The sequence below is a fragment of the Chelonia mydas genome, chromosome 5 (assembly GCF_015237465.2).
Source record: "Chelonia mydas isolate rCheMyd1 chromosome 5, rCheMyd1.pri.v2, whole genome shotgun sequence".
Taxonomy (NCBI): Eukaryota; Metazoa; Chordata; order Testudines; family Cheloniidae; genus Chelonia; species Chelonia mydas.
The window spans coordinates 60201533-60223187 of NC_051245.2; the positions used below are offsets into that span (position 1 = coordinate 60201533).

Below are 21655 nucleotides of genomic sequence, written 5' to 3' on the forward strand. Positions count from 1 at the left end.
GGTAGTGCATGTAATCATTAACTCTGATTCAGAATGTTTTAAATACTTTAAAAAGATGCTTAATGGTACCCTGTTTTAGTTGCCTACACAGCATTGTTTATTTTAATCAGAAAAAGCTATAATAGAGAATCTAAAAAACTGTGGGCATCTTAACACTATATGAATGGAAATTCTGGGATTGATCCAAATACAACGAACTAGAGTAAATAAGCTCTTCACCGTAAAAATACTACAAATGTAGCCAGTCTTGTACACACTAAGAGGCAAAAAAATATACTCAAATCTGTGTTGAGAAGTCCCGTGTAATTTTTAAAGTTACTGAAATTTAAGTTTTAATTTTAAACTAGACTACAATGTTAAAGTGTAGCTTTTGTGCTAAAAAAATGCAGTAAGGCATGCCAACTAATGCTCAACATTCTACATAATAATGCCAACTCCAAATTCAAAAAGCTTGAATCAGATCCCTGCAAATCATGAGTTTTTTAAAAATAAAAATATTTCCTGGTCTGATTCAACTCCCTTCCTTTCTCCCCGCTCCAAGGAAATATTATTTGATTGAAAATTGCATACATTTTCAATCTAAAGTTATCAGATTTTTTGATAATTACATTTATTTCTTCCAAACAATACATAATATAATAAAGTCAGTAAATATTTATAGGTATAGCTGATAGCATTGCCTGTAGTTATGGGTATTCAACACTTTCCATTAGGCCTTGTTTCCAGTTGCTTATAAATTTGCCAAACTTTAGCCATTCAGCTGAAATATGCCAGGTATGTTTCAGAGAGAATTTGGGAAATTTCAGGCAAAATATTTCAGATGTTTCCAAGTACAGGGTTAGGGTAACAAAAGATTGTTTACCCATGTAAAAAAAAAAAAACAAAAAAACACCTTACAACCATTTCACTGGAAACCTCTAGGGCCCCATGTCTTGTAGCAGGAATTTGAAATTTGGTAAGAGGTCACCCTGGTGTCAGGTATGTACCTGTTGCTATCACTGACAACCTGTCTAAATTTGGCCAAGTTACAAGTCTCTGAAAACTGCAGTTCACATATGCTCAGTAGAAGTTTGTTAGAGGCTGGTAACTAAATTTTCTGAAGATTCGATCCATAAGGATCATGACCCATCCCTACATAGCTCCAATATATTGGCCAGACCACTTATCTGTCATCACTACAAATCAACTGAGACGTGCCCCTACCCAGGCTGCAAGGGACTGAGCACAGTTTCTCCTGAAATTGCTCCTCCTATTGCCTGCTAGCTAGCCATCAGAACTGAGAGACAACTTTCCCCTCCACGCTTCCTGACTCAAGTTCGGGGGGAAGGAGGCTGAGAAGTGCAGAGAATGTGGGGTGACAGACAGGAGTTGGTGAGAGGGAAGGGCAGGGCAGAACAGAAACAGAGGAATAGTGGCAGAGTGGGGTTTGTGGTGATGAGATAGGAGCAGAGGAAAAGACTGGATGGTAGTTCCTGTGGGAGGGAAGATGAGAGCTTCCACATGCACAGGGCTAAAGACTGTGGTAAAGAAGGAGCTCTTCATATTATTGTGAGTTCCTGCAGCAGGACTAAATCATAGGACTCTGAATTTGAGAATGCTAGCAACACTGCTACAGCCAAAGAAAGCATTGTCAAAAAAAACCTTCATGTTGATGGAATTTTTATGCTGCTCCTAATAGTAGTGTTCAGAGTAGCAGCCGTGTTAGTCTGTATCCGCAAAAAGGAGTACTTGTGTTCCATTTTGTTGGGGAATAGGGAACACACTACTATTAGAAAAGGAGTACTTGTGGCACCTTAGAGACTAACAAATTTATTTGAGCATAAGCTTTCGTGAGCTATAGCTCACTTCTTCGGATGCATCTGATGAAGTGAGCTGTAGCTCACGAAAGCTTATGCTCAAATAAATTTGTTAGTCTCTAAGGTGCCACAAGTACTCCTTTTCTAATAGTAGTGTGTTCCCTATTCCCCAACAAAATGGGGCACTCCACCATTTGCAGTTTAAGCTAACTTCTCAGACAGTATTTCTTTTTAAAGTAGTAAATTTAGTAAAGTAATCAAATAAAGGGTATTTCTTCACACCACTGTTGACCCTAGTGATTGGCACTCAGATCTGAACAGCTAGGTTTGCTATGGGGTCGCTTTGGTGAGGCTAAGCCCTATATGCTTTACCATGACCTTACTATTTCTGCACTCACCTGTGACTCCGGGGTCATATCCCATGGTTCTTTGTGATGACACTATAGGGCTCCTTCTCCAAGTCAATTGCGGGAAAACTTGTCTGTCTTTTGAGAGGATTTATGGGAAGGGCATTGGAGGAATATCAGCAGTGATATTGTCTGCATCCTCACTTCAAAGTCAGCAAATTCCACACTGAATTAGACTGGAGCTCATGTTCTATTTATACCTCAGCTATATAAACTAGCCTGAGCTTAACGCACCTCCAAACCTGTTAGAGGGTTTTTTTGTGTGGATTGCATAGGGGATCGGGCTAAAACCCAGGTAAGAGTCTGGATTAACTGTACAATGAAGACATACCCTTAGTTTGATAGGCCTGACGTTTCACTGTGGAAGCCAAGAAAGAGCTACCAAGGGTAAACAATTAAAATTTACCAGTTTCTTAATACAGAAGACAATTTAGTTGGTTCACCTAACTTTGACCACTTTGAAACAAGCAATAAGAAAAAAAATTTCAATGAAACGAAGAGAAAATTTGAATGACGCTAATAGAAATTCTGCTTACACCATGTTCCAGTTTTGCTTAGCCATATTTCGATCCTTGTAGCTAAACATATGCACCAAGCAGTGTTTTGCTGACAAAAGTTAATTTTAAGACTTCATTCAGAACTACGTGAAGCTTCCAAGGTCAAGGATCTTGCCTCCACACTGAGTTAAATAGTATCAAAGGAACTTGGGAAATTTGTTGTCAGGTGATATGGTGCTAAGTGTCTTGTGAACACTTGAGATGCTCCAAGCCACCTTGTTTAAACAACCCTCAAAAACCATTACCAGAATGTAACTGACGCAAAGATATCTGTGACTTTGTCTTTACTAGGAAGAGAAGGTGTATTCTTAATTCCAGTTAAAAACCTAGTGAAGATAAGGCAATTTGTAGTTTTCACACAAGTTACAGGTCAAATTAAAGACTCTGGGGGAGCCTAGTCATTAACTCAACCTACTTGTGTGTGTTAAAATTAGACTGTTTTGTCTTTAGCCATAGCTTCACTGCAAAAGAACAGGTCCTTTTACAACAGGATAGCTAACTGAAATTAGTTATCTTGCTGTAAAATCCTCACAGAGCCTAGACACAGGGAGTTTTTACATTCATGTAGCTAGTCAAGATCAACTTCAAATTGGAGAGAGTGGCATTCTGTTGAAATTTCCCATTCACACAAGCCTGCAGAACTCAAAATATGGCCCATTTTAATGTGTTCTTCAGGTACACTTTTGAATGAATATATCGAGTCAGCATATATTTATGGACCCGTATCAAGTATCCAACAATTCAAGCAATCCACTGTACTCTGAACAGTTTACATGTAACTGGTCCTACGTAATAAAAGTTCCTAATATTGGTTTCTAGTAATGTTCCCTGCAAACTGCATGGCCATGTGGCAATCGCTGCATCCGAGAGTGCTAAAGGAGTTGGCGGATGTGATTGCAGAGCCATTGGCCATTATCTTTGAAAACTCATGGCGATCCGGGGAAGTCCCGGACGACTGGAAAAAGGCTAATGTAGTTCCCATCTTTAAAAAAGGGAAGGAGGAGGATCCTGGGAACTACAGGCCAGTCAGCCTTACCTCAGTCCCTGGAAAAAATCTGGAGCAGGTCCTCAAGGAATCAATTCTGAAGCACTTAGAGGAGAGAAAAGTGATCAAGAACAGTCAGCATGGATTCACCAAGGGCAAGTCTTGCCAGACTAATCTAATTGCCTTCTATGACAAGATAACTGGCTCTGTGGATGAGGGGAAAGTGGTGGACGTGGTGTTCCTTGACTTTAGCAAAGCTTTTGACATGGTCTCCCACAGTATTCTTGCCAGCAAGTTAAAGAAGTATGGGCTGGATGAATGGACTACAAAGTGGATAGAAAGTTGGCTAGATTGTCGGGCTCAACGGGTAGTGATCCATGGCTCCATATCTAGTTGGCAGCCAGTATCAAACGGAGTGCCCCAATGGTCGGTCCTCGGGCCGGTTTTGTTCAATATCTTCATTAATGATCTGGAGGATGGTGTGGATTGCACCCTCAGCAAGTTTGCAGATGACACTAAACTGGGAGGAGAGGTAGATACGCTGGAGGGTAGGGATAAGATACAGAGGGACCTAGACAAATTAGAGGATTGGGCCAAAAGAAATCTGATGAGGTTCAACAAAGACAAGTGCAGAGTGCTGCACTTAGGACGGAAGAATCCCATGCACCACTACAGACTAGGGACCAAGCAGCTAGGCAGCAGTTTTGCAGAAAAGGACCTAGGGGTTACAGTGGACAAGAAGCTGGATATGAGTCAACAATGTGCCCTTGTTGCCAAGAAGGCCAATGGCATTTTGGGATGTATAAGTAGGGGCATTGCCAGCAGACTGAGGGACGTGATCGTTCCCCTCTATTCGACACTGGTGAGGCCTCATCTGGAGTACTGTGTCCAGTTTTGGGCCCCACACTACAAGAAGGATGTGGAAAAATTGGAAAACGTCCAGCGCAGGGCAACAAAAATGATTAGGGGACTGGAACACATGACTTACGAGGAAAGGCTGAGGGAACTGGGATTGTTTAGTCTGCTGAAGAGAAGAATGAGGGGGGATTTGATAGCTGCTTTCAACTACCTGAAAGGGGGTTCCAAAGAGGATGGAGCTAGACTGTTCTCAGTGGTAGCTGATGACAGAACAAGGAGTAATGGTCTCAAGTTGCAGTGGGGGAGGTTTAGGTTGGATATGAGGAAAAACTTTTTCACTAGGAGGGTGGTGAAACACTGGAATGGGTTACCTAGGGTGGTGGTGGAATCTCCTTCCTTAGAAGTTTTTAAGGTCAGGCTTGACAAAGCCCTGGCTGGGACGACTTAGTTGGGGATTGCTCCTGCTTTGAGCAGGGGGTTGGACTAGATGACCTCCTGAGGTCCCTTCCAACCCTGATAGTCTATGATTCTAGGATTCCAGTGCTGCTTATGTCTCTCTGTATGGCCCTGGCATGAATGTGGTGTGGCCCTTTAAGAACCTGCTCTTCCCCCTCCCCCCTTCTCTCTGACCAGGGTGCATGAGGAACAGTCTCCTCCCTGCAGAGGAGAGGAGTAGGAGCACTTCAGGAGGACAGAAGTCTCACAGACATGCTTGCACAGCTGGGAGAAGGCAGCAGTTCTGGGATGCCCCATGCACAGGAATTTAGGGGAGAGGGCTGCCTGGGCTCTCCGCTGACAATCAAGGTCAGCAGTTTTCAGAGTAACAGCCGTGTTAGTCTGTATTCGCAAAAAGAAAAGGAGTACTTGTGGCACCTTAGAGACTAACCAATTTATTTGAGCATAAGCTTTCATGAGCTACAGCTCACTTCATCGGATGCATACAGTGGAAAGTGTATAAGATCTTTTTATATACACACAAAGCATGAAAAAATACCTCCTCCCACCCCACTCTCCTGCTGGTAATAGCTTATCTAAAGTGATCACTATCCTTACAATGTGTATGATAATCAAGGTGGGCCATTTCCAGCACAAATCCAGGGTTTAACAGGAACGTCTTGGGGGAGGGGGGTAGGAAAAAACAAGGGGAAATAGGTTACCTTGCATAATGACTTAGCCACTCCCAGTCTCTATTCAAGCCTAAGTTAATTGCATCCAATTTGCAAATGAATTCCAATTCAACAGTTTCTCGCTGGAGTCTGGATTTGAAGTTTTTTTGTTTTAATATTGCGACCTTTAGGTCTGAGATCGAGTGACCAGAGAGATTGAAGTGTTCTCCGACTGGTTTATGAATGTTATAATTCTTGACATCTGATTTGTGTCCATTTATTCTTTTAAGTAGAGACTGTCCAGTTTGACCAATGTACATGGCAGAGGGGCATTGCTGGCACATGATGGCATATATCACATTGGTGGATGTGCAGGTGAATGAGCCTCTGATAGCGTGGCTGATGTTATTAGGCCCTGTGATGGTGTCCCCTGAATAGATATGTGGGCACAGTTGGCAACGGGCTTTGTTGCAAGGATAGGTTTCTGGGTTAGCGGTTCTGTTGTGTGGTATGTGGTTGTTGGTGAGTATTTGCTTCAGGTTGGGGGGCTGTCTGTAGGCAAGGACTGGCCTGTCTCCCAAGATTTGTGAGAGTGTTGGGTCAGGTCAGCAGTGGCTCTAGTCTGAAGGGGCCAAATCCCCGGTCCCCCCCCTTGCCCAGCAGTTGATTTCCAGGGTTGTGGCAGTTACTGCTGTCACTGAGAAGCAGTGGAGAACCTGGCCGGAGGGTGTGTGTGTCTGACACACCCCTCCCCCCCCCCCCCCCCAACTGACTCCTGGCCAAATTCCTAAGGCTGCAAATGGCAGGGACAGAGACTAGTGTGCAATACTGGAGAGGAATCACCCTGGGGCAACCCCCCCTCACCTCCACAACACAGCGCTCATCCTCACACAGTCCCTCCCTCCATGCACACAACTTGTGTGTGTGTGTGTGGGTGGGTGGGTGGTGGGGGGGAGGGGCAGGGGGATGACAAATACAAGCTAACACTTGCCCAAGGACAAAAATGTAGTGGTCAGTGGAGTTAGTAGCCTTCTCAGTACAAAGAAAATTTAGAGGAAACAATCCACTGTTTCAATTTTCTGGAGTAAAATTTAGTTTAATATTCTAAGTAAAAAGTTATGTATCAGGGTTCCTCACAAAGCATCAAATCAGACACTAATGCAGTGACTGTGTAGGCTAACGCAATAGCCATATGCTATTAGACAAGCTCACAGATTTTGAAATATAAACCAGTTTTCAATTCAGCAAAGGAATGCTGGCTGACACACTAGGTTATCTATTTCAACTGAGAAAATGCCACATAAGAACTAAGTTTCTAATCACAGAGCAACCCAAAATGAGCAAAAGAGAACATAACATGTTATCTAAATAAAAGGACAGAACCATTCAGAATGCAAGCTTTCTTCCCTCAATCCCAACCTTCAAAAAAGAGTTCTGCACTGCAGTAATTTACCCAATGTTAATCTCAAATTCTGATATGACAGCAGGACTTTCTGATCTGTTTTGTAGCATGATGCACTATCATGAAGGACCCAAAGTTCAAATCTTAAATTAGTGGACTTGCAGCTGCTAAGTGGAAGCCTAAGTAGGGTTCAGGCTTTATTGCTTTGCAGCACCCTTGCCAAGTAAAATGATCCAGTAGTTTGTGTGGTCAAACAAAGAAGCCACACATACTTTGCACTAAACGTAAGAGGCCAATAGCAATAAGAAAGACAGAGAGATCACCAAGAGAAAATAAAATACTGAGGTATTAAGTGCAGTATGAGTATAACTCAGACCTGCTTGTGAACTCAGGGAGAAACCCCCTAGCAGGATTGTTCATGCCTATACGGCTATGATGGACTTTATTCAGAGCATCACCACCTTAATGTAAAACAGGGGTTCTCAAACTGGGGGTGGTGGGGGTCGCGAGGTTATTACATGGGGGGTTGCGAGCTGTCAGCCTCCACCCCAAACTCCACTTCAACGCCATCATTTATAACAGTGTTAAATAAATATATAAAAAGAGTGTTTTTAATTTATAAGGGGGATCACCATTAGAGGCTTGCTGTGTGAAAGGGATCACCAGTACAAAAGTTTGAGAACCATTGATGTAAAAGTTAAATCAAATGGCAATAAAATGTAGCTTTTGTCTTTCAAACATTGCTACAGTCACATTTCACCCCAGGGTGAAAAAAAATAGTTTCCAGCTAAACATACATTTGAGGTAAAGAATGAATACAAGCCTGTGTAGCAGAATGTCACAAAAACAACTGTAGTGGAACTGCTCCACGCAATTACCCAAGATCTAATTTTGGGAGGAAAACAAAACCACCACCAAACTTATTCTCTTCTAGGTTTACTGTTTAGTTTATCAAGAGATCCTCTGTGCAGAGACCTTGTCTGCTCACATGTCTCAATCTCCATGCACAGGTATCTTCTACCCCCTGAATAAGGTTAATTATGTACCACCATTTTTCTATCAAGTTGGCTCAACAGATGCATCAAAATCTCTAACGTGCTTTTGTTCTATAATGAAACCTTCTATACTCTGACAGGTCTTTAAAAAAAAAAAAAAGGTCAAACTGGAGAGGACTAAAGAGCAGAAAGCCAGTTGAAGGTAGTTGAGGAAGCATGGACCACAGAAATCAAAACAAACCTATTAGGTATTTTGGTCCATGTTCCTGCCAACGAGGATTATTCCTTAGTGTACATTTTCAAGTGATTTGTCCATTCAAGTGAAATCAAAAGCCTCACATGGGCAAAAACACTGCCTAGAAGAATTTTTTTTTAAAAAAATGATTAGCTGCATGAGTTCCATAAGCGCCAAGTGTAAATAATATAAGATTTTATACTGGACTCACATTATTAGCTACTCTGCCTCTGCAACTGAGAAACTTGAATGACTACTTAGTTTTTGAGTGAAACCAATCTAAGGTAGTAGATTTTTGAAATCTATGTTCTCAACTCTATTCTCTCATTGGTCAGGAGTAGCAGCAATTACCATTGTCATTTGACATCTATGTTTGAGATTTTGAAAACTGAAGGATTTTCCATTAAAAGGCACCCAGAATAATCTGCAGCATTCACTCTACTTTTGCATGGGGAAGCAAACTAGTGTTCTATTCAGCTCTACCTTTGAAATGAATACTAATGTGAACAGGGCTCAGCCATTTTCACTATCATGTTGCCTAACCCCACACATATCAGGATTACCTAATACAGCAGTAAGAATGCCAGCAGCCACCTGAGCCTGTGTACACTAGTGCTCCCACCATTGCTACCAAACGTGGTAGTATAACAGTGCAAGATTTTATCCAGAAAGTGTGTGTGTATATACTTGGCCTTATAAAAATGTTAAAAAGGCACTCCATATGCTCTAGGACCTTTCCATCATAGATTACTGCTGGCCCCATCTCCTACATTTTCATCCCAATCTGTGCATGCCAAGTAAAGAATCAGGATTTCCTGCAACATGAACCATGCTGAAGAGATTCAGTTAACAGTTTTGTTGCAGTTATGACTACGTTTGTTTTTTTTTAAAACCAAAATATTAAGAATCCTTGCATTAAGAATTCAGTTTATGTGCAAGGAGGCAAACTTCTAGTTTAGTAGCTATAACAAAGGAGGGTGCTTTTCAGTCACTTTTTTTATGTAAACTATTTGAGTACTGAACACAAGCGCAATACTGCTTTGCAGCCTACTAACATGGTATCTAGACACTACAGTGATGGGTTCACTAAGACTTTTCAGGGTTATCCTTGACCCTGACCTCTCCTCATAGCTCCACAAGTTTGGCTACTGCCTCCTCTGAAATGTTGTTCATGTGTATTACACCGAAAGCCTTCAAAACAAGAATTGGTAATATTAGGGAGAGCAGAGGAATTATAGGTTCAGGTGAAGAGAATAGAAATTTACAGCATTCCTCAATTCTATGCAATACAAATTCTAAATTTTCAATAAAAAAAGTTTCCTATTGCAGAGAGTGCATTCCAAAGCCAAGCAAATGTTCTGATAGCCTAGATAGATAGGTAACAGACAGGTATTACCAGCTTAAAAAAAAAATAGCAGCTGCAAGAGTGAGAACTCTTCATTCCCCAGCCATCTCAATGACTTGTGAATTGCAAGACATAATTGGGACCATTTAGATGTTAATTATGAAGAGTGTCTCCTTTTTTCTCCACCCAGAAACTGTAGCGATATAAAAAGATATTCTAATCAGTTGCTAAAATACTGAAAGGCATCTGAAATATAATTCAATAATCAGGAAGCATTCTGATGTAGATGACTGCTTGGGTAGAAAAATATCGGAGTTGTTATAAGATTATTTAAATTGATCTAATCCTTTAAAACTAGTCAGGTTTCTTTAAACTAGAAATTTCAGTGGCTAAACCAACTTGAAATTTGTTAATTAAAACAAAATTAGTATTATGTAACAGCTTTGTAGTTCTTTAACTTGCCATCTGTTCAAATGGTGACAGATCCCACCCTCTCTCATTTTCAATTCCTGCTGTATTAAACTGCAGCTAGGGAGTTAGTTTCCATAGAGAGAATCCCACTCACATTTATGTTACGGTGTGTATGGTAACACCCATTGTTTCATGTTCTCTATGTATCTAAATCTCCCCACTGTATTTTCCACTGAATGCATCTGATGAAGTGAGCTGTAGCTCACGAAAGCTTATGCTCAAATAAATTTGTTAGTCTCTAAGGTGCCACAAGTACTCCTTTTCTTTTTACTCACATTTATGAAGATAATAAAACAGCAACATGTACTTATGAAGACATTTAATTTTTCTTTAGATTTTTCACTCTTTTGTTAATACTTCAGTTTTCCTTTAAACCGCAGAATAATGAAGCCCGATAAAAATATTTTTCTCGGTGTATTTTGTGAAAGACCACAAGAATTGAGAAACTGATTTTCACTTAAAAATAAGGTTATAATTTACCATAATTGTTTGTAAGTCCCAGGCAATTAAATCTCATTCAAGATGCATTTACTTGCAGTGAGGAAAGCAGTTTTACTGCCATCAGCTGAGTGTCCAAAATGTCATCTGTTCTAACACGCAAGTGTCAATTTCAGATTCCAACATTATACACCATATTTATAGTTTATATACACGAAAATTACTTTTTAGAATTAAATTTGAATATAAAATATTAACTTGTTTAAAAGTTATAGAACTATCTTAAAAACCACATTTGAAATATTTTCCTTATAGTCAAACTTGATCTAAGAAGTACACATTTCACCTGTTATATGGACCAGTAAGAATGTTTCCTTCCTTCACTACCACAAGCAAGACACGTTGAATAATTACCTTAATGGTCACCGGACTCCTTGTTTTTTTGGATACAGACTAACACGGCTACCCCAATACTTTAATTGTCTTTATGATTTTAACAACTTGGAATATGGTTGCAACTTCAAATATCAACAGAAACTTTAGTCATTTAAATACACGTGCATTGTGCAAGTTTGCTTTAAACCCTTTAATGACATTGCTAATAGATTTTACAGCCCTCCCATATACTTATTTAACTTGTTGTGACTTTCCAACAGTGGGGCACTAAAACTCAGAAACAGTTTATATAGGTAACAAACACAATTTAGTCAGTAGTTATAAGGAAGAATGCTATAACTTACTTAACCAAGTGGCACTAGATGGAGCCTTATAAGTATTTCTAAAGTTCTCCATTTAACATCCGCAAGTATCCTTAAGCCACTGGTTCGCAAGGATAGCTGTCCCTTTAAAAGTTTACAGAGTATTAGTGACCATTTTAACCCTGCCCAGACAGGACTCATTCTGGGGCTGTGAATAATGCATAAAACCCAGGGAAGCAAGGTTTACACACAGAGCTACAGGAATTAAGTCCCGCACCAGACTAAAGGAAACCCCAACTATTCATGCCATAGTAATAGCTGCAATTCCTCAATCATATATAGGACAAGTGGCAATTCAATGTTTGATTTTTGTTCTGGATTTGGTAACAGTAAGCCAGTTTTACAGCCAAAAAAAGACAAGCTGTGGTATAATTATGTAGCACTGGAACCCAGGCTGGCTAGACATTGCTAAATGGTAAGAGTGCAACATGAAAGCAAGCTGCCAAACATGTTAAAACAAACATAAGATGCCAGCACATCAGAGGAGACAGAGCACAGCACACTAGAACACTATTTTAGAGTAAGCTGTTTATTATGGAGGAAGGAGAAGCAGCTATTAGTCATAGGGAAAGGCTCAATTTGGGGGTCAGTTCTGGGAAATCCAGTTCTGAGTCAGCCTTTAGTGTGAAGAAGGCTGTAAAGGAAAAGAGTAGCCGGGTTGGAAGAGCATCTGGTGTTAATCAAGAACCTGTTACAGCCAAGTCATCACCCAGCTTCATCTCTCCTTTTACTGTGACCACTTAACTCTTTATATATATATTTTTAAGAAGCGTTTCTAGAAGCTGATTCAGTGAGTGAAAGAGGTCTTTTGGATGAAGGCCTGCTGGCACTTAAGAAAGCATATTCAGAAAAGAAATGTTCAATCAGCACCTTCCCCTCCCCAGGTCCTGCATTACACACTACAAAAAAATTACACAGAAGCCCCACCAATTCTCTTTTAACCATAATGAAGTGAAGGGATAGGAGAAAAGACAGGTATTTAGCTTGAAATCCAATGAAAGGACACAGTCTAATTAGAGCTTAATCCTCCTCCTCCCGGGGACATACTGTAGCGCGTAGCCACTTTTAACTTCCATTAAATGCAACTTGAGGTCTCAAGTTTCAACTGGAAAACTACAGTCAGGAAAAAAGGTTATGGGCACCATCGCCCTGCTGCACAAAGTCTCTAAAGAAGGGTTTCAGAGTAACAGCCGTGTTAGTCTGTATTCGCAAAAAGAAAAAGAGTACTTGTGGCAACAAATAAATTGGTTAGTCTCTAAGGTGCCACAAGAACTCCTTTTCTCTAAAGAAGGTTTTTTGTTTTTTTTTTGTTTGTTTATTTTTTAAACACAAGATGTAAAATGCTGCCTGAAACTTTACAAAACTTCCCATCCAGAATTTAAAATCGGTTTAAACTATACCAAGACACACCTAAGATCAATTTCCCCCTCTAGAAAGAGATTTAAGGACAAAGAGACAAAAACGACAAGACCCTCACCCCCAAAAAGGCAGGTCACCCCAACTAGCAGCAGATCTATTGCAACTTTAACTCTCTTGTGTTGAACAATAGCCCCTGGAGGCAGCAGCAGCCATTGCCACTGGAGACATGGGGCATATCATAATCTCCCAGGGCTGCCTGGCTGCAGGGAGGCCGAGGGAAGGAAGGGGGGAGAGCTGCCATAAAAGAGTTTTCTTAGCAGCATTATAAAGATGTGTAATAAAACTGTCATGGATGGCATTGTCACTTCAGCCCCACAGCCAGCCACCTCCCGCTTTCCCTAGGAGTCAGGTCTGAAGGGGGAGAGGAGGAGGGGGAGACTGGCAGAGCCAAACACAGACATGACAGCTCAGCGAAATCTGCCCCATCTGGGAGCTGCTGGCTCCGGTCACCGCTGGCTCCAGGGACACCAGCTGGCACCAACAGGGGGGGAAAGAGCTGTGTTGTTCCCGTGCCACGGGAACTGGCTCGGCAGCAGGCGACGGAGGAAGAAGGGCCGGTCCCACTGGGGCAAGTCCCCACCGGTAGGGGACTCAGGGACCGGCCAGTGAACACGGGAACCCCCAGGGGCAGAGGGGAGCCCAGCCGGACCCCTTCGCTGCCTGGCAGCCCCGCAGAGAGACGTTTACTCCTCACTAGCTGCCGCCTCACGCAGCGCCTCCCGGGCGAGCGGGCAGGACGAGCGCCGGGCAGGGCAGCAGAGCGCTCGCCGCCTCCCTCCCCGGGTTCATCACCGCCAGCGACGGGTGCCAGCCCCAGGAGCGCGGGGCGCCCCTCACCTTGTTGCCCTGGTAGCTCTCCAGAGCCCGGAAGGCGGTCTCGGTCAGCTTGACGTGCAGCACCGTGATGTTGTCCTGGATGACCCTGCCGCAGGACACGCCGTACCTGCCCCCCTCCCGCAGCGCCGCCATCTTACACTGCCCCCCGCCCCGCTGCTGCCGCCACCGCCGGGGCCGCGCTGCCTGCCGCCGCCGCCACCGCAGCTACAGCCATCCCGCCGCTGACGTACCAGCCATCCAGCCAGCGCGCAGCCGCCGCCGCGCCCCGCCCACTCAGCACAATACCCCGCCCGCTCCGGCGGGGACACGCCCAACGGGCCCGCCCACTCCGCCTATGGCGCCGCACGGAGGCCCGGCGGGACACGCCCACGGCCCGAGCGGAGCCGCCCCGGCCGACTGAGCCGGGGGTCCGGAAGGCCAGCACGAGCCAGGCTCCGCGCGGGGGGACGTGCGAGGTGCTGACGTCAGCAGAGATTTATTTAATCACGTTTGATGTCATTATTGACGCTCCCAGCGACCGGGCTTGAGCCTCCCACGTGACCGGTTCCTGTCCTTCCCCCGCAGCAGGCGCCCTGCCCCGCCTCCCCGAGCCCCCGGGGTGGGGCAGGGACACGGGAGGAGGCGGGGACAGAGGCGCACACCCGGGCCCTCCCCCGCTGTCCCCGGGGCTGTGTCCCTGCGGGCCGAGGCGGCGTTAGTCGCAGACCCGCTCGCGCGCTCCGCACGCACCCCGCAGCAGCCGTGCCCCTGGCGTGCGCTCGTGTGCAATCACCTTCCCGCGCCTGCCCCAGCAGCGGGGCTGCCCGGGATGCGCCGACAAGCGGGAGTCTCCCAGCGCTCAGGCCGGGCACGGCGCTCCAGCCGCCACTGCTGACTGACCAAACAAACCCTTTGTTCCTCCACCCGGACTCCTCCTTGTTTTTGCTGATACACACTAACGGGGGTACCCCTCTGAAATCTTGTTCTTCCAGTGTTTGCAAAGCTGCCATAACAGGAGGCAGATAGGGGAGCAGCGTTGTTCTTAGCTGCCCCAAGTGCCCCCGCGGGTGATGTGACTCCCCAGCAAAACTCGTGCACACCCCCGGCCGCCTGTGACATGCCTCTTCGATCTGATTATCTGGTCCCTCTCTCTTTTCATGCTTCTTCCCCTCTCCTGTGCTGTCTGCTGCGTTGTTGAAGCCACCTTCTCCCACCCAACCAAGGGTTCATGTGTTGCTGAAATGGTGATAGAGAAATGTAAACCTCCTTGGCCTCACACAGCCATGCTGCTGCAACTCTTTGCTGCTGCTTCCTCTAGAACATCACAAAATCCATGTTTTCCTCCCCAGACCCTAACCCAAGTGCCCAACCCACATCAGTGGTTTTGTTGTCTTCACCACCTAATTTGTCTTCTCCCGCCTCCATCACTTTATCATCCTCTTGGGTTTCTCTAGACAAGTGTCATTTAACTTGAGTTAATTGAGTACCACTCTGCATCTACATGAGGGCTTAGGTTGGTGTAGCTATCTTGTTCAGAGGTATGGATTTTTCACACCCCTGACTAATGTAATTATGTTAACCTAGATGTTGAGGCCTGGTCTACATTAGGAAATTAGGTTGGTACAACTGTGTGGCTCAGGGGTGTAAAAAATCCACACCTCTGAGCGACACAGTTAAACCGTACTAACCCCTGGTGTAGACAGCACTAGGTTGATGGGAGAATTCTTCCATCAACATAGCTACTGCCTCTCGGGAAAGTGGCTTTACTACAGCAATGGGAGAGCTGTTCCAACAAGTGTCTATGCTGAAGTGCTACAGTGGGGCAGACGTGCAGCTATTGCGTTTTAAGTGTAGACATAACCTTAGATTGTGAGTTCTTTGAGGCAGGTGCTGTCTTTCTTTACATGGGTAGCATCTAGCGGATTGTGGCATTATTGGCCAGGTGTCAATTTTCATATTTTTAAAGAGGTCAGTCTCTAGCTGCTATGGTTTTGGAGAAAGCCTCAAAAATGTGAACCGAGTGTAACTGAGGCTTAACTGTGCAATGGGTATGATTGCACAGCAGCTGGCAGGATGCTTTCCAGCCCAGGTAGACAGACAAGTGCTATCTCTGCTGAGCTACTATGCTAGGCACCTGAGCACAAACCCACCTGACCCCCTGGGTAAGTACTCTGGCTGCTTTACACTGTTTTAGTTGAAATGGCATCCTCCCCACAGTGAAAGCAAAATAAACTATTTCCATAGAAGGCAACTGATAACTATGTCCACACAAGGGTTTACGCTGGTATAACCTTTTTGTAAGAAAATCACACCTCTAACTTATGCCAATATAACTTTTCTAATGTAGACTCGGCCTGACACACAGATGTCTGTATAGGTCTGCAGTGAGCCTGGAAACCATTAACACAGATGCCCAGTGTTGATAATTTAAATGTCATCTATTTAATTCCTCCTGTAAAAAAAGGAGAAGGACAGTTACAGAACTGTACTTCTTGTTTAGGTGACCCAAGTCATCCAAATCAAGAAAGAGCCAAGCACAAGGAACCTAGGCATATTTAAGCCCCATGGAGAAGGAGTCGAGTTTAATGAGCCCACAAAAGGCAACACAAATCATATTTGGAATATCTGCACAGGCTACTGATTTTGGTGTCTTATGTTGGTGAAGCACATTTTGTGGGCAGAACTTGGAGGAGTACCACTACCTTATTTTTTTCTCCACTCTAACCCCAGCCCTATGGTTCACTCCACCCAACTGATGTGATAAAATACAACTTACCCTGTCTGCGCTAGAGTTTTAAAACATGTTAGTTAAAAGGTGTTACCTAACATGTTTTTAAAATATGTCTTTTGTCTTAGGGTAGATGGCCCTCAGTGTCCTTTTGTTAGCTCTGAATCTCCTTCCGCAACAAATTCAACTCTTTGTCCTCTTCATCAAGGTCCTGCATAACTTGACTTTCACCACTGTCCTGCTCAGACACTGCACACTACTAATTCTGCTTTCTTCTGCACCCCATTTGTTCCCTTCTTCCACAAGTGGCTGCACTTTCTTCTAAGCTTCCCCCTATCTCTGGACCGTCCTTTCTGATCCTCCATGTCATACAATCTCCCTACTCAAAATTCTTCCTCAATATACACTTCTTTTGGCTTCTCTTGCCAATGATAGACCCCACTCCTGGGTCAAATTAGTAAAAATAAACTTTAGAATAATAGCACACACACACACAAATAGAACACACACAATACATATGTGAAAAGAAATAACCTCTTGAATGTAAAATGTGTAATTCTCTGTGTGTAAGTGTTTATCTCATGAAGGCTCCTTCTCAATCCTCCAAAGACCTTCTTGTTGGTATGCCTCTGTGCAATGCCCCACTGAAATCAAGTCTGTCGATACACATCTCTTTGCAGGACTGGTTTCCTAGAAAGAATGTAAATCTTAGCAGGACTATGTCACTTAGTAAAAATGCAGGGACAAGTAGGATATAGGTAGTAGACATAGCCAGTGGTGTCTTATAAACCAGGGGTTCTCAATCTTTTTCTTTCTGAGCCCCCCCGCTATAAAAACTCCACAGACCACCTGTGCCACAACAACTACTTTTCTGCATATAAAAGCCAGGGCTGGCATTAAGGGGTAGAAGCAGGTCAATTGCCCAGGGCTCCACAGCACAGGGGACACCACAAAGCTAAGTTGCTGAGGCTTCAACTTCAGCCCTGGGTGGTAGGGCTCGGGACCCTGAAATATTCCTTGCAGTTCTGCGTGGTAGGACTTTGGCTTTCTGCCCAGGGCTCAAATGAGTCTAATGCTGACTATGCTTGGCAGACCCACTGAAACCTGCCCGTGGCCTCCCAGGTGGCCCAAGACCTCTGGTTGAGAACCACTGTTATAAACAACTCCATATATAGGAAGTCATGGACTGTGTCATAATATATTTAGGTAATGATAATACAGACCACAGATAGAGGAAGAGATAGAGGGGAAAAAACACATTGCCAATGTGGCTTTTCCCACCTGGGAGAAGCCAGGGAATTTCCCCTCCCCTCTAAATCATCTGTTCCCTTACTCTAAACATTAGTTACCCTTGCACTGAATGTATTTTCCCCCTCCTTCTCTTTCCATTTTTCTGTGGCTTGCATAATCATTTTCTCAACATTTTGGAACTATTTACCTCACTTAATGACTTCAAGACTTTTCTGCTGCTTTTCCCTCTAGGACTCTCTCAAACATCTCACTGCAGGAGCCCTGGCAATAAGACAGACACGTTCTGTCCAACCCCCTCCTCCAAGGAAAGAAAAAAAAAAAGCCTTGTGTGTGTGCTATGGAGCAGAAAATGAGATTTGATTAGATAGTGATCTTTGTTCTGATGAAAACAAACATATTTTTAGCAATTGCAAAAGGAAAGCATGTCCCACATATAATCTGTTTTTTGTTTGTTTGTTAATTTCCCCATCTGAGGAGATGCAGTTACCTAAATAATCCTGAGCAGAAACGTAAAGTTTCAGGTCATTCATTCATTCACTTCGGGCCTGATCCAAACCCTATTTAAAGTCAATGAGCTCTCATTGATTTCAGTGGACTTTGGATCAGGTCCAGAAAGCTCACAGACAAAGTGTGTCTCTTGAATGGCGATGGACAGCTGGGAAAGCTGATGATTGTATCAAAGCTTTTTGTTTTGTTTTGCAAAGTGAGACCTAAGGGCCTGGTCCTGCAAATGGATCCACATATGAGGACCCTGCATAGAGTTCCACTGAAGTAAATAGTCTTGTCTGTTTTCTACCACAGATCCAGGTCTTCTTAGGGCTTGTTTGCACAGGGAAATAGACCAGAATAGCTATTGGAGAATACATTTCCACAATAGCTATTCTGGTCAATTTCCCCATGTATCTAAGACCTTTATAAATTTGGGAGTCATAATTTTGTGGCTACCACTGCTTCTGGATTTTTAATCACCATCTCATCTAACCCTGCTCAGAGCAATTCATTTAATTGAAACACAGTGCTTAAAATGTCATTGGCAGCCTTTCCCTTTCAGTATAGCTAATGCTATCACTGTTTTAACTGAACAGGTATTAGCAATGGTATTAACAATGGTGGGGAATTTTTGCAAAAATTCCCTAGTGTGGACAGAGCTAATGGGACGCTGCAAGGGAGTCAAGGTTCTCGTTTGTGGATCTGATTGCAGGATGAGCCTATGGTTTACAGGCTGCAAGATTAGTGCCATATGTCCTGGGCTATGTTTTTTATGTGTATTATTTGATATCTGTCCTTCCACTCTCTTTTTTCTTTCTAGGTTGTATTTATTTTAAGAAAGTTTTTTTTAAGAGAAAGAATCTAAAGGCCTGGTTTGCACACAAAGGTTATGTCTGTACAGCCTTTGGGAGGTGTAATTCCCAGCAGGGGAGATGTACACGCACTAACTCTGCTTGACCTAGTGCCTAAAATAGCAAGGTGACTGCGGCAGCACAGGTGGCAGTCTGGCCTAGTCACCCATGTACAATCCCACCCAGTCCCCTGGGTACACACTCGGGCAGCTACCCGAATGGCTGGCTGTGCAACTGCAGCCACACTATTCTGAGGCACTAGCTTGAGCAGAGCTAGTGCGCGTACGTCTACCCCAGCTGGGAATTACACCTCTCAGTTGCTTCATAGATGGATGCAAAGTTGTACCAGTTTAAATAAAGGTGTGATCTTAAACTGATGTAGTTAAATTGGTGCAGCATTGTCATGGACACTTAGAAGTTTAAAGTGCAACTTCTAGAGGTAGATGAGCCCTAAAATTTGTACAGTCTCTATCCCCTTTCTAGTAACTGATTAGTTTATTTATGAGATGGTATCATATAGTCACCAGAATTAAGAAATCAACTTCCAGTTAAAAAAAAGGTATATTTAATTGTTTCTTTCTAAAGGCTGTTTTTTATAAGCAGACGGAAATCTCTTAGGATATTTCATGCTTCTTTTTGAAGTTGGGAGGGGGAAGTATGGTTGAAGGGAGGGGAATGAGTTAGGAGACATTCCTGTCCCTTCTCCCATCTGTTGCCACTTTTGCCCAGGGAGAGCTGCAAGCTGTGGGGCAAGGAGCTTTTCAGTAAAAGGGTCAGTAGTTTGGTCACTGAGGCATTCCTCCAGTGCCTATGCCTGCATGATAGATTAGTGCATATGCAGAAGGGACGAGGGAGGGAATGTGGAAAAAACAGATGTGATCAGAGATGCATGATTATACAGATTGCAAATTTAAAAAAAAAAAAAGAAAATTTCTCTTGCCAACTTTCCTTTGTTTTATTCAACACTAACATGAGCAAAAAGTTTTAAACGCTTTGCAACATTATAGATCATTTAAAGAAAAGATAATGAACATGCAGTAACAGCATTTGATTTACTTTACTGTCAGTAAGAAACGGGCTATAGTTGCTGTATTGTCATTGCCAAATGGCTACAAATCAGGATTACTTTGTTTAGTGTACAGAATGGGACAAAGATAGAATCCTGCTTTGGAAACTCCTTTTGTTTGTGGCAAGGGGTCCCCTAAAGTATTTTAGTTCTGAGAGGGAGAGTTCCCATCAGGAGAACATTGCTAAAGTCCCATTAGTGCAAGAGAGTGCAACATCAGGGGCTCCCAAGAGATTGATGGGACCATAACATAGGAGACATTAACTACAAAAGAGCTTTTACAATGAAAAGCCGTTGGTCCAGTCCTCCTCCCTTTGAGGTCAATGGCAAAAGTCCCACAGATTTTAAATTCTAGCAGGATCAGTCCCTAGTTAGTTAGCTGGACCTCTGTTCATTTAAAAAAAATGTTCTACAGTTTTGTCACTTTAATCAGAAGCGGGGCCCAATCTTGCAAGTACTTATTACTGTGTATAATCATAGGCACAGTCACCAGGAATAGGGGCACAATCATTTTAAGCACTACTTTTGTCCCCCCCAATATTTGTCACGGTCCATTTCTCACATGGGTTTTGTCTACATTCATTTTTTAATTTGAGTTAATTGTCATTCAATCACTTTAAGTTAAAAATCCATAGAATGCCCAATTTCAGATGCATTTGGGTGAACAAGATCCCTGAGGTCCAGATGACTGCCCCCTAATCTAACAAATAAAGGTTTTGTTTGTTTGTTTTAAATTTAAGGGAGTCTGTGTTGGGAGAAAACTATGAAATAGTCTGTGTATGGGTAGGAGGAACAACTGACTATTACCAGAAAGCACCCCCTTTCATCATTTGTGCACTGTTAGGTACACTGTGAGAACCTTGAAGCTTAGGAGACAACAGATTCTTCAGGTGAAATTCATGATGCTGGTGAAGTGGTGAATGATGTGGGCACATTTTGTGGTCTGTCAACTAAATATTCATTTTCTCATCTGAACATATTAAAAACATGCCTCCACAGGTACAGGTCTCTGAAATAAGAGTCTCTGAAATAATATCACTGACTGTTTTAAATGTACATATGAAAGATTTGATCTTACTGATAATCTTTCAATAGTAATATAGTTTCTAAAAAAAGTTATTCACAGCATCTACTTTTGGAAATGTCTACTTAGAATTTCCAGCCAGGAGGCTCTGCATGTTGCCCCCACCCCCACCCCAAGCACTGCCCCCACAGCTTACATTGACCGGGAACCGTGGCCAATGGGAGCTACATGGGCAGTGCCTGTGGACAGACCAGTGTGCAGAGCCACCTGGCTGCGCCTCCACATAGGAGCCAGAGGGAGGACATGCCACTGCTTCTGGGAGCTGCTTGAGGTAAGTGCCGCCCAGAGTCTGCACCCCTGACACCCTCCTGTGCCCCAACCTCCTGTCCCAGCCCTGATCCCCCTCCTGCCCTCCAAACCTCTTGGTCCCAGCCCGGAATACCCTCCCACACCCTGAACTCCTCATTTCTGGCCCCACCCTAGAGCCCTTACCTGCTCTGGCACCCCAACCCCCAACTTTGTGAGCATTCATGGCCTACCACACAATTTCCATACCCAGTTATGGCCTTCAGGTCAAAAAGTTTGCCCACCCCTGATCTAGAAGATAATACAGTAATAAGTAACAGTCAGCGTGGATTTGTCAAAAATAAATCATGTC

The 21655-nt window shown here is 43.5% G+C and overlaps 1 protein-coding gene across 4 annotated transcripts in view; it reads right to left on the bottom strand.

Moving 5' to 3' along the window:
• ELL2 (elongation factor for RNA polymerase II 2) overlaps positions 1–13866 on the bottom strand; it is a 68811-nt gene extending 54945 nt beyond the window's left edge. For 2 of the 4 annotated variants that reach the window (XM_037903269.2, XM_037903268.2), the window contains exon 1: positions 13610–13866. In XM_037903269.2, coding sequence (XP_037759197.1) covers positions 13610–13741 — 132 coding nt within the window. In that variant the 5' untranslated portion in view covers positions 13742–13866. The remainder of the gene's footprint in view (positions 1–13609) is intronic. The other 2 variants (XM_037903270.1, XM_043546347.1) reach the window with 1 other exon arrangement.
• Between the last annotated feature and the right edge of the window lie 7789 nt (positions 13867–21655).